This window comes from Mandrillus leucophaeus, unplaced genomic scaffold, assembly GCF_000951045.1.
Source record: "Mandrillus leucophaeus isolate KB7577 unplaced genomic scaffold, Mleu.le_1.0 Scaffold526, whole genome shotgun sequence".
In the NCBI taxonomy this organism is placed as follows: domain Eukaryota; kingdom Metazoa; phylum Chordata; class Mammalia; order Primates; family Cercopithecidae; genus Mandrillus; species Mandrillus leucophaeus.
In genome coordinates, this window is record NW_012105653.1 from 79499 (window position 1) to 92782 (window position 13284).

Sequence of the window (13284 nt, forward strand, 5' to 3'; positions counted from 1 at the left end):
GAATGGCGTGAACCCGGGAGGTGGAGCTTGCAGTGAGCCGAGATCGCGCCACTGCACTCCAGCCTGGGCGACAGAGCAAGACTCCGTCTTAAAAAAAAAAAAAAGAAAAAGAAAAATGGTCAACTCTGAATTTTGTAATGAATGACAGTATCATTTGAATTTTAAAAGCTAATAATTTGTTGCCAAAAATAGACAAGAAATGCTAACAGAAATTTGTCAAGATGAAGGGAAAGAATACCTGGTGAAACATTGAAACTTGAGACAGGAATGGAGAGTTTGGGAAATGGTAAACAGGTGGATAAATATAAAAGATTATTTTCCCCTTTATTTTAAAGTACAAATGACTGCTTAAAGCAAAAAAAAAAAAAATAGCATATTGCAGGATTTATAACATGTGGATGTGGTAAATCTGCCAACTCTAACATAAAGAACAGGCATTAGGGGTGTGTGTACTATACAGTTGCAAGGTGCATATGTTTTATGTAAAGTGTCACAGTATTAATTCTAAGTAGACAATGAAAAGTCAATAGTGAAAAGTGATTCCTAGAACAGCCATAAAAATATAATGCAAAAGGTTAGCCAAAAAGTAGGTAAGTGGAGATGAGTTTCTTAAAAAAAAAAAAAAAAAAAAAAAAATCCTCTCTCTAGGCAGGACTTTTTCTGCAGAACAGAGGAATAAAAAGCAGAGGTGACAAACAGAAAGCAAACAGTAAAACAGAAGCCCCAAATTCAACCATATCAATAATTACATCTACAGGTTAATAGACAAAAGACTTCTGCTATTGTTTGGACGTGGTTTGTCCCTGCCAAAATTCATGTTGAAATTTGATTCCCAATGTGGTGGTGCTGAGAGATGAGGCCTAATAGGAGGTGTTTGGGCCATGGGGTGGAGCTCTCATGAATAGATTCATTCTGTCTCTCTGGAATGAGTTCTCATTCTTGCAGGACTGAATTCATTACTACAGAGCAGGTTGTTCTTCCTTGTGTTTGGTCTTTGTGCACATGCACACTTGCCTTTTCTGCTTTTCACCGTGAATTGAAGCAGCACAAGACCCTCACTAGGTAGGCTGCCCGATTTTGGACTTTCCAGCCTCCAGAATTGTGAGCCAAATAAACTTTTCTTACCCAGTCTCAGGTATTTTATTATATCAACACGAAACAGACTAAGACAACTCCAATTAAAGGACACAGATTGTCAGAATGGATTAAAAATCGGGACCTAACTGTATGCCTTCTAAACAAGACACATTTTTAAATAATGACACTAAAAGATTGAAAGTAATTAGATGTAAAGAAGCATAAGATGTAAGCAGTGAGCACAAGAACACCAGAGTAGCTATATCAACATGAGACAAAGCAAATTTAAAGACAAAGGGTATAACAAAAGGGGTGAAGTGGGCTTCAGCCTCCTGAAAGGTTCATCCAGTGATAGAGTGTCCTGTGTCCATATCATTCTGGTCAGCTTCTGCCAGACATTACATTTTAATTCAGCCAGTTTTCCTTTATGGAACTTCAAACAAAATGTGTAACTCCAAGCAGTGACAGATCACTGAAGGAAGGTTCCAACCTTGCTGGTCATGTTACAGTCACAGTGTTAGTGATTCTCAGGCTAGCCTGATAATAGCCATTCCCATGAGTCTGTTGGAAGGGAGGGAGCGATGAAGGGAGAAATCATTCTTCTCAGTGATAAATGGTTCATATATCATTTTTGTGTAATGATTTATTTTCAAAGTAAACTTGAAGTTTAGGGAATTCCTACCTGGAATTTTGCAATACTCATCCCACACATAAGCAGTTTTCTCTGAGACTATTTCATAATACAAGATAGAGAATAGTTATGAAGAATACTGTACTCCAAAAAATGCAAGAGAAAAGCAAGTGAACTTGCCATTGTGGCTTTTCTTTCTTCTTTAGCTGGAAAAGACAGAAAAGATGGTGTCCTGTCCCTTTCTCATTCATATACCAGCTCCTGGATGTGGGCTTGTGTTTCCTTAACCACAGGAACTTGGAGGGGGAGGAGCACCTGTGCAAACGGGCCCTGCAGCTGCCGTTCACCTTCACCACGGGGGAGGCCGTCCTGTATGAGAGCAGCCTCCCAAGCGCCCTGACTGCCCTCCCAGCCAGGAAGAGGACCAGGGCTAGGAAGGGTCTTCCAGCTGGGCAGGACTCTTCGTGCCCCGGATCTCTCCTTGGAGCCATGATGCAGCAAGATGAATCCGTGTACTTGTCCTGCATTGCTCCCACCCTCCAGGGCTCACCCTTCGAGAGGCAGGGGTCTGATAACAGATGTGAGGACAAGGAAGAGAAAGAGAAGGAGGAAGGCAGCTCCCTGCTGGCCCTCATCGAGAGCCTGCTGGAGAAGGACAAGGAAGAACAGCCTGACCTTTGCTCCACCCTCCAGCACCTGGCTGTCACCAATCTCAACCAGCGTCTGTGGGAAGAGAAGCTTCAAGGAGCTGACTCGGGCCCTGCAGGACCTCAGAACTGCCACCTGCCACCACCCAGCCAAGGAAGAAAACTCCACAGGGAGAAGGATACCCAGTTTTATGACCCTGGGAACGTGGGCTTGCCCCCACCAGCCAGCATGACTTCTCCACAGACCCTGAATCCACCATCTTCTCAGGGCTCAGCCCAGCTAGCCACAGAAGTAACTCCACCTCCAAACGTGGGCTTGGTGCCCAGCTACCCTCAAGCACATCCCCAGGATTGTCTCATCACTGGTCCTTCTATCCCTGGCCCCACACTCCAGAACCCCCTCCAGGGCCCCCCACAGTGGTGGCCTCGGCACAGCCAGGCAGTGCCTTCGAACTTTGAGATGTGTCAGAAGCCAACATTTGACCTCAGCCCACTGCCTCAGGCCTCCAGCCCAAGCCGGCCTGCTCAGGGTTTTCAGCCAAGCCACACACCTCTTCTCTCTTTAGGAGAAAATGTTCCTGGACACCTGGCTCCACCAGGCCCTGGTGTTCTGAATTTTTGCAAGGAATCTATGCCCTGGACCTCCATACACACTGGTCAGGGCCAGGGGTCCTTGATCCCCTCAGACCCCACTTTATGTGTCAACCCATGTGGTACCCACCGTTTGCGCAGCATTTGGGATTCCCCCATCCAGGGCCACCCAGTTGCAGTCCCCATGGAGGTGGTGGCAGAGCAGAAAGCAGGGCAGGCCCAGCCTGACCCCTTCAGCTGCCCATGGATGGTTGACCCCTGCCTTCCATGGACACGGCCACCCAGTCCCAGCTTGTACAGAGGTCAGCCCCTGTCTGTGCAGGGGGCACCTGGGACACCAGAGGAAAAATCTGGAGAAGGAGAGCATCCACCCCACTCTCTGGGGCCAAATCAGCTTTCCAGGAGTCCAGCCTGTCCTTCCCAAGTACTTCTGCCTGGATCCTCAGCCATGCGGGGCTCTTACACTGCAGACCCCAACCCAACCACCAAGCAGCAGCAGTGGGTGCAGGGGGTGCTGCAGAGCCAGGAGCACTGTGGGCAGGTGAGAGAAGGGGCGCCACGTGTCCATCACCAGGCTGGCCACCTGAGAGACGCCATTCCCCAGGCTCCTCAGCAGAACCCCTTCCCCTCTCCTGACTCTGCCAACAGCTCCCCACATTCAGGTGGCAGCCACTACAGCAGCCCAGCAGAGCTTATGAGACAAGTCAAAGACAGACCACAGGTGCCACCTAGCCTGGCCCAGCCTATCTGCCCCCTTGACCTGGCCTGGCCTCCCACGTCCATGCAGGGCAGCTATGACATTAGGCTCCGGGTGGGTGTTGGTACACAGGGTCTCAGAAAACCGGGACCAGCAGGGAAGGGCACCTCACCACACTGGTCAAGTACAGAGCTGCTGGCAAACGTGGACATGTCAGGGCCTTAGCCCAGAGAGACAGTACAAGGAGGGGCAATGGAGCTGGCCCAGCCTCGGCTTGGGATGCTGTGGGGTCCAGAGTGGGGACACAGAGAGATTTTGCAAAGGTAGCAGGTTACTGCCATGTGGGTCACGTGAAGCCAGTAGTGGTGGCAGCCACAGCCCCCTGGAGGGCCCCATTTGGTGTCTCCTGGGCCATTGCTGAGCAGCCTGGATGCTCCCCATAATGTAGCCTAGCTTTGGACCCCCAGAACTTGAATTAGTCATAGAGATTTGAATGTGGTCCTCTTGCAACTCCCTGCATGCACCACTTCCAACACCCCATGCAGAGACCGGCACTTCTCCTTTGCCTGGTGCTGCTGGGGATTGAGGCCCTCTGTAGGCATGAAGTCTTCAGGTGACTAACCTTCCCCCAGAAATGCAGCTTTGGATGGAAATCTCATGAGAGTGCTGCTCCTTCTCTCAGCTCCTGTCGTGGTTTCTGGGTGATGCCCTCAGGACTGAGCAGGGATGTATAGCTGTTTCCCTGAACCCTAAGTGGCCCCAAATAGCCACATCTTGGGTCCTCCCCCAACTTTGCTGGGTTTTCTGTCCCTTCTCATTGGACACTGCAACCCCTCACTTCTGCTTTCGGGGATCTCAGGCTGCCCATCTCTAGGGTCCCTGCTCACTTCTCTTCCCAGTGTTTTGTTTTCATCTGTTGTAGGTTAGAAAATCTGAAGACCAGATTTGATCAACTTTCCTGAAACCAAAATAAACAGATTCCTAATCAAAGCCTGAATAAGCAAGTATCAATTTTAGACCCCTCGAACTAACCCTCTTCTCTTTTCAGCAAATCTGTTCTTACTCAGTTTCCTGTTTTCCTAACAGCGGTGTTCCCAAAACGAAGGCCGCAAGATGGCACTGGGGGTTCCAGGCCCAACACAAAGACATTTTTCTCCCAGGTCTGACGTAAGATGATGTCGTGCTTTGCACGTCTACACAAGAGATTTGGGGCCTTAACTACTGACATTTTCCCTGAGATTAAAGTTTCTTAAACTCTCAGATTGTTGGGTGAATATTTAACTTATTTCTATGGGTATAATTACACATATTTGAAAGCTTAATCTCTGGATTCCAAAGATATACTTTTCGACTTCACTTAATTCAATGCATTTTATACTAAAGGAAATGCATACAGAATTCTCTTTGCTTAAAAAGTTATTCATGAACCCACAAAAATGTTCAAAGGAAAGGGACACGAGGAGCATGCACCAGCAGACATGCCCAGACGTTCACCTGGAAGAGGCCCCACAACCGTGGTGTCTGGTGACCATGTTTCCAAGCTGAGGGCTGAGGCTCAGCATCGAATAAGTGGGGGACCACACGGCCTCCTTTCTGCCAGGTAGAGGCCACTGGATGCCCAGTTCTCAGATCACCGTAGGGCACTGACCTGACGGTCGCAGACAGAGAAGGCAAGAGTGAGCCTTTGGCCTGGACACCTGAAAGGGGCTCATAATTCACTATCTGGACACAGGACAAGGGGCTGGTCTGCGGAGTCTGGGTGGTCTGCGGAGTCTGTGTGCAGGAAGGCGGTGTCTGAAGGAGGTGCAGGGATAGGGTTGATTGGAATATTTAGGCCACAGGAAGACGGTGTCCAGTCTGAAGGGGGTGCGGGGATGGGGTTGATTGGAACATTTAGGCCACAGGACACCTTGAAATGCAGGGTGTGTGGGGCCTCAGTCCCACTGCAGAGCAAAAGAAGAGAGCCTGGCGAGGCTCAGATAGCCACTGCTTCTCCTTCCATAAAGGGTTCAGAACAGCAAAGGCACTTCCATTTACTCCTGTGACTTAGAACCACAGAATTCATTGTTTAGGAGCTAAAATGAGCCCTGAATATCACCAGTAAGACCTCCTTAGTTAGCATGGGTCCACAGGCATGACCTGATGGCCAGGGACCATTTGTCCTGCTCACGACTGTCACCCAAAAACCAGACACACAGTAGGTGCTTCATGAATATTTGTTCTGTATGTGAACAAATGAATGAGGGAATGAATGGATGAGTGGACAAAGAAACCACAGAACTAAAGACCAGGAGGTCAAGGGACTCACCCAGTGCAGAGCCCAGGTGGGGACCCCTCTCGTCCACTGCTCGTTAGAGACCGTTGAGCTGCACACAGCAGGGGAAAGAAGAGGGAAGCCATTGTTGCCCATTTTTCAACAGAATTGTGGATTCCTGGGTGTTGATGATGTTGTTTTATGACAAGAAGTCTGTTATCTTGGACTCTTAAGCCAAAAAACACTGAGACATCAAACAAAGCCCTGCAACTTGACACAGAGGGGTGCAAATAAACACCGAAACAATGACCAGTACTCAGTCATGCTTTAACCTTCTCCCTCAAATGAAAAAAATGTCCCATTGTGAGGTAAGGTTAGATTTCTAATCTCACGTAGAATCTGAATGTGGGCAGCATTGTGCCCTAACAGGCAGAGGTCTAACTGGAGTGCTGTTTATGCTTTCCTCTGCCTTGCTCTTGTAATACCTAACCTTGTTTTTTACTAACTTTGTTTGTAGACTCTCCCTTTCTCCCTTAATCACCTAGCCTTGTTTCCACATGAATAAGCTCTCCCTTAGCTGAGAAAGCCGGAGGGACTAACTCCTTTTGGCTCTGTCATTCGCAAGGCTTCAGGGACTCCTTACCCACCCCCTTCCTCAAGGAGTTAACTTGTGTAAGCTGACTCCACATTTCAGAATCCAATTAACTGATAAGGTACTGAAGCAAGCAAGGTGGGAAGTTCCCTGATTTTACTCAAGAGATAACAATAAAACCTTGAGTTTGTGTCTGGCAGAGCCCACATATATAACGTCTTATGAAAGATTTAGAGCCCCTGCACCTGGAAACTTTGTTTCTCTGTAACCATTTGTCTTTTTAACTTTTTTTGCATGTTTTTACTTCTGTAGGATTGTTGCAACTGAGCTCCGCCTCCCCTTCCTAACCCCAAGTATAAAAGAAAATCAAGCCCCTTCCTCCAGGCGGAGAGAATTTCAAGCGTTAGCCGTCTCTCTGTCGCCAGCTAATAAAGGACTTTTAAATTTGTCTCAAGGTGTGGCGTTTCTCTAACTCGCTCGGGTACAGCACTCTCTGTCCAAAAAAATCAGTTTAATCACAGAACAGTGCGTGTGCCTGAACACTGTGAAGTCAGTCTTAGTGTGAAAAGCTGTCCTATGGTATTTTTTATGTGGTCACAAGCTTTATGAAACTGCTCAAAAACTTTCATGTGTAGTGAGGATTCATGACATGGATGTAACAATTAATACGTACATGTCATTTCTCTGTGCTGTTCGGTTACTGCCATGAACCATGATAAAACACGGAGAGTCCACCCACAGCTCTTCCAATAGGTCCGCCGTTTCATATCGCTGAGTAACAAACCACGCCCAGAACTTGGTGGATTAAAGCGTCGGTCATCCATTTGTTCATCACGCTGCAATATGGGCTTGGCTCAGCTGGTGGTTCTGCTGGGCTCACCAAAGTCATTCACGTGACTGTGGTCACTTAGCACCTCAGCTGGGGCTAGGGGGTCCGAGATGGCCTTACTCACATGTCTAGCAGTTAGCCTGGTGTCAGCGGGGGACCCTTGGTTATCTCGCTTGTGGCTTCTGCAGACAGAGATCCAGGATTTCTTGTCTGCAGCATGTTCCAAGAAGGCAAGCCCAGTGTACACGTTCTTATCAGGCCTCTGTTTGGGCAGACGTGCTGACCCCCATTGGCCAAGCCAAGTCTCAGGGCTAAGCACTGACTCAAAGTGGAGAGCGGTGCACAGGGTCATAAATACTGGGAGGTGAGCTTCATGAGGACCCACTAGCAGCTTTCCTTCGCAGCCGCACAGCAGTCTCCAGGCTACCAGGTGAGTGGTGCCCATCACACACATTTGAATGTGAGCTATAGTGTTGTAACCAAGCGAGTTACAGAGAAATGCCACACTTTGACACTGATTCAGGAGTCCTTTATTAGCCGGCGACCGAGAGACGACTAGCGCTCAAAATTCTCTCGGCCCCGAAGAAGGGGCTAGATTTTCCTTTATACTTCGGTTTAGAGAGGAAAAGGGGAGCCTAGCTGTACCAATCTTACAGAAGTAAAACAGGCAAAAAGAAAAAAAAAGTTAAAAAGACAAACGGCTACAGGAAAACAAACAGTTCCAGGTGCAGGGGCTTTAAATCCATCACAGGGTGATAGGTGCGAGGGCTTTGGGTGCTACGTCCCGGACACAGACGCGGGGACTTAGGGTACTACCACCCAGGCGAATTCCTGGGAACTGCGGACATAGCTTGCCATGTACCTTATCGGTTAATTGCACTCTGATGTGCTGGGAGTCAGCTTGTACGTCCTTGAGGAAGCGGATGAGTGAGGAGCCCTTGATGTCTTGCAAATGGAGTCCGTCCCGCTGTCTCAGCTCAGGGAGAGTCGATTCACAGGAAAACAAGGTTGGGTATTACATTAGGAACCAGGCTACAAGGGTCCACTTAACTCATGGTGTGGCAGGGCTAACCCTTGAGGACAGGGGCTCCTGGAGCACGAGACGGGTGGGGAGAGAAGCTTCTGTCTCATCTCCAGACACAGGGTGGTCCTCAGGAGAAACTTCACCTGGGCTTAGCTGAGCTGTGGGGCCCTCCCCTGTACACCTCCTGTCTCCTTTGCCTCTCCCTTTCTTCAGAGCACAGGTCCCTCCTGCTGCCACAGCCATGACCACAGCCTCGCCCAGGCCCCTCACTGTGTCTGGCTGAGAAATCAGGAGAGAAGACAGTAGGTGTGTTTGGGTGAAGGAAAAGGGACAAGATGGAGGAAGGTGAAGAAGATGGAGCAGTCCCTGTTGTTTCCGGGTTCTTCATCACAGATTTTCCCGCGCCCGGGAAAAGAACCAAATCAACTGAGCATGCGCAGAATGACGTCAAGTCGGGGACACCGAAATTCAAGAAGCCACTGCTACACACACGCCCCGAACTCCTCCCCTTCCAGTACCAATGCATAAAAGTCCGCTGCCGGCAGGAGCCAGTGTGACTTCTTCGGCCCCCGCATTTGTGGACCGGAGAACATTACCCGAGAGCCCCGGCGCGACTTCCCTGGCCCCCCACACCTGAGGACCAGAGAATTTCGCCCGAGAGTGTGTGCATATTTGCAATAAAAGACTGCCACTTTCTTAGTACTTTGGCCTCATGTTTAATTACTTAGCTCTCCTAAATTAAGTTACATTAAATTAAATTAAATCAAAACAGGTGAGCACCTAACTGAATGAAATCCACAAAGGCACAAAAGGCTGCTGTGCCCTCAGCCTCCCCTGAAGCCTTATGTTTTTAAAGGGTATTTGTTGACTCACCAACCTCTCATGAACCCCCAAAATCTGAGACAGGTCTCAGTCAATTTAGAAAGTTTATTTTGCCAAGGTTGAGGACACACACTCCTGACACAGCCTCAGGAGGTACTGACTACATGTGCCCACCGTGGTCAGAGCACAGTTTGGTTTTATACATTTCAGGGAGACATGAAACATCAATCAATATATGCAAGATGAACACTGGTTCAGTCTGGAGAGGCGGGATAACTCGAAGTAGGGAGGGGCTTCCAGGTAGGTAGATAAGAGACAAATGGTTGCATTCTTTTGAGTTTCTGATTAGCCTCTCCAAAGGAGGCAATCAGATATGCATTGATCTCAGTGAGCAGAGGGGTGACTGAATAGAAGGGAAGGAAGTTTGCCCTAAGCAGTTCCTGGCTTGACTTTTTCCTTTAGCTTCATGATTGTGGGGCCCCTTTCACACTCTCCTTAGAGCACTTCCTAAAACACAGGGGCGGGGAAGTCTGTCTTGTGAGGTGGAAGACGTTGACTCTAACCCAGCTTCCTACATGGCCCTGCCTTTTCCAGAATCACTCAAAGGCTCTCATTTATCTGCATGTGCTCTGTGGCATAAAGATCATAACGAGACAGAGGGACATCTACATGTCCACCACCTGGAGGTCAGCAAGCCCACCAACCTGGGGTCTGTGGGCAGCTGGCCTTCCACGGACACTTCATGGGAAAGTAGAGGGACACAGTCATTCCAGGTTAGAAAGCCGGGCTCAGAACGTCTCAGTCACATATATCACAACCATGGGTGGAGGGATGATAGATGGATGGACGGATGGATGGATGTGGATGATGGATGAACGATGGATAGATGGAGGGATAGATGTGGATGGATGGATGGATGGATGGATGGATGGATGGATGGATGGATGGATGGCTGTGGATGATTGATGGATGGATGGATGGATGGATGGATGATGAGGGATAGATGTGGATGATGGATGGATGGATGGTGGATGGATGGATGGCTGTGGATGATTGATGGATGGATGGATGGATGGATGGATGGATGGGTGGATGGATGGATAGATGGATAACAGATGGATGATGGATGCATGGATGAATGGATGGATATAGCTATCTCCTATTGGTTCATATCTTTGGAGAGCCCTGATGGGCCCACACTTCTACCAGGCTCTGGTCCATCCAGGCGGGACTCAGGGTGGGAGAAGTCATAGGCCCCACCACCCCACACATACTTTGCCCACCCACACACGTCCAGCACTGGAGTAGGGCCGCCAAGGGCCACGTGGCCACAGCAGGGCTCACGAGCAGACAGAGGGCTCCCCAGGCTCTGATCCCACCCTGCCCAGTCTGCACACACAGTGAGAGGAGCACCGCACACGTGGCCCACCCAAACCAAGCCACAGGCTACCCAGACCCTCTCTTCCCTCCTTACTACATGAGGTAGTGCCCCCTCCAGGGCCCAGGGCCTTTCTCATCAGTGGCTTCCTGAGAACTGTGTGTGGCCATGAAGATGGCCCCCTGGCCACAGGAGTTTACCTGGAGTGGGGGGCGGTCCCTCTTGCATGGACACAGCCCCAGCCCAAGGGTGGGGGTGACCCGTGTGTATCTTTCCAGGTATGGACAAAGCCCACTCACATGTCGTTTCATTCCCACAACAATCATTTGAAACACAGTAAATATGTGGGCCCTGTGGAGTCCTTATTAAGGAAAACAAGTCAGGCTTGGAGGAGCAGGAGAAAGCAAAACGCGAAGGCAGATAAGCTGTAAGTCTGCCTTTCTTCATAGTCCAGGACACATAGCCCTCCGGCACAAATAACCCACAGTCTTCCTGTGCCCAGTTATCACCAGACCCTTGGCTGATAGAAACAGCAAGTTAGCTCGCTGCAACCTTGGCGTTATCACTGCTGTATGAAGCCGTCTCCAGCACAAGCACCATCCTTTAAAAGCCCCAGCAAGCCTTCATCTCCTTGCTGTCAGCTCCTCTCTTGCTGACTTGCCCATTGCTTTCTTAAAATATATTTTTCTACTTTCTCTAATAAATCTGCCTTTCTTTACCTACAACTGTCTGGGTAAATTCTTTTTCTGCCCACACTACCAGCCCCAGATAGTCACTATCCACGACAGGTCTCATTGGTGAAACTGAGGCACAGCAGAGCTGGAGCCAGCACGCTCACTCCTGGTGCAGAAGCTTCCCAAAGAAAGCTCCTCACAGCTTGGCTGTGCCCAGGACACAGGAACAGGCCCACCAAGCAGCTGCCCCTGGGTGGCCTTGAGAGCCCAAGAGACCATGGGCCCCAGTCCACTACTTCTGGGGGCATCACTGGGCCTCCCCTGTCCACCATGCCCTAAACTCAGTCCTGGCCACAGTCCCTGAAGAGCTCTGGGAGAGGTGACCACATCCCAACCAGATGGCTTAGCTCAGGGGCAGCCAGGCCCTGGGTTTACCAGGACTCTGAGCCAGGCTCCAGGCTGAGTAAAGGGGATGCCTGGCCTGCTGTGTCTTGCACCCCCTCAGCCTCTCAGCTCAGGTGTAGATCTCAAGCCGTAAGTGCCATCAGAAAGGTGCCCGCATGTCACCACACATCCAGGGCTGCAGAGAGCGTAGGGGCTGTGGGTGTTCTCGGCACTGCAGTGAATCCCACCTGGAGAAGGAACGTCATCTCCAGTTTACACACGGGGATACTGAGGCATGGTGCAGCAAAGCCACTCATTCAAGGCAGAGTCAAGACTTGAGCCAGGAAGTCTGGAGCACTCAGGGAACTTGGGATACCAGTCCTGAGACCACCAGATTCGTAGGCCTAGAGCTCAGGAGAAAGCCTGAGGTCCTTGGGGTTGTGGAGGCTGTATGGAGAGTCTTCAAGAGCTGGTTGTCAAGAAGCCGGGAGGTCCCCTACAGGGAAGGAAGAAGGAGAGGGTCTGGGGGAGGCAGCCTGGACCAAGTGTGTGGTGCACTGGAGGGACCCAGTGGACCGTGGGGGTGCAGCCCTGCACGGGGGCCTCCCAAAGATGACAGAGGCATGTGAAATGGGGCAGTCCACTTCCTAGAGACTGGCTAAGTGGAGGGGAGGAGTCTCTGGGGGCAGGACCATCAGGGATTTCTTTTTCTCTCTGACATCACTGTATTTCCCAAGTAGACTATAGAAGTCATGCCTTGATTGTGTAATGGAAAGCTGTTTGTTTTCTTTTTTGAGACAGAGTCTCACTCTGTCGCCCAGGCTGGAGTGCACTGGCACAATCTCGGCTCACTGCAAGCTCTGCCTCCCGGGTTCATGCCATTCTCCTGCCTCAGCCTCCGGGGTAGCTGGGACCACAGGCGCCCGCCACCACGTCTGGCTAATTGTGTGTGTGTGTGTGTGTGTGTGTGTGTGTGTGTGTGTGTGTGTTTAGTAGAGACGGGGTTTCACCATGTTAGCCAGGATGGTCTCGATCTCCCGACCTTGTGATCCACCCGCCTCGGCCTCCCAAAGTGCTGGGATTACAGGCGTGAGCCACCGTGCCTGGCCATGGAAAACTTTTTATTTAACAATCACAACAGGGAAAAATACTAAAGGAGTGCTCCACCAATTTTTGAATGTTCTTTTCTGACACGGGCTCCCCACCTTCAGGCTCACTCCTCCATCTGGTACTGGCTCCCGCAGTCATGCACTTCTGTGCTTTTGGCAAAAGAGGTTTCACATGATGAGAAAGCTTGGAGAATTGCTGAACACCCCTCTGCTCCCCGTTAAGCTCCATGGCTCAAATTTTATTGCTCCATTCAAGGGAACTCCAGTGAGGAAAATGAAATCTGAAAGAGGTCCAATAACCCTGTCCATTTCTACGGCGTAGCCGTTGTATATTCTGGGAGACCTACCTCCCTCTGCTTGTACATAAAGTGACACTCTTGTTACTCAGCAGGCGATCTGAGGAAGCTGTTTTGAGAAGAAGGTAGCCAGCTATCAAAAATGCTTGTGTACGAGACATACCTTTTAAAATTTAAAAGAGCACTCCCACTTCTTCTGTTTCTTGTAGTCACAGGTTTGCTTGACTACTTGGAATAATGTCTTTAAAGATGCAAATTTATGAATTTGGGTCACCTGTA

At 49.7% G+C, this 13284-nt stretch overlaps 1 protein-coding gene across 1 annotated transcript in view; it reads left to right on the top strand.

Annotated features, from left to right (window-relative positions):
* Positions 1–3868, top strand: part of LOC105551559 (aryl hydrocarbon receptor-like) — a 55463-nt gene extending 51595 nt beyond the window's left edge. Inside the window, exon 10 of the mRNA XM_011996844.1 lies at positions 2002–3868. Coding sequence (XP_011852234.1) covers positions 2002–3868 — 1867 coding nt within the window. The remainder of the gene's footprint in view (positions 1–2001) is intronic.
* The last annotated feature ends 9416 nt before the right edge of the window (positions 3869–13284 follow it).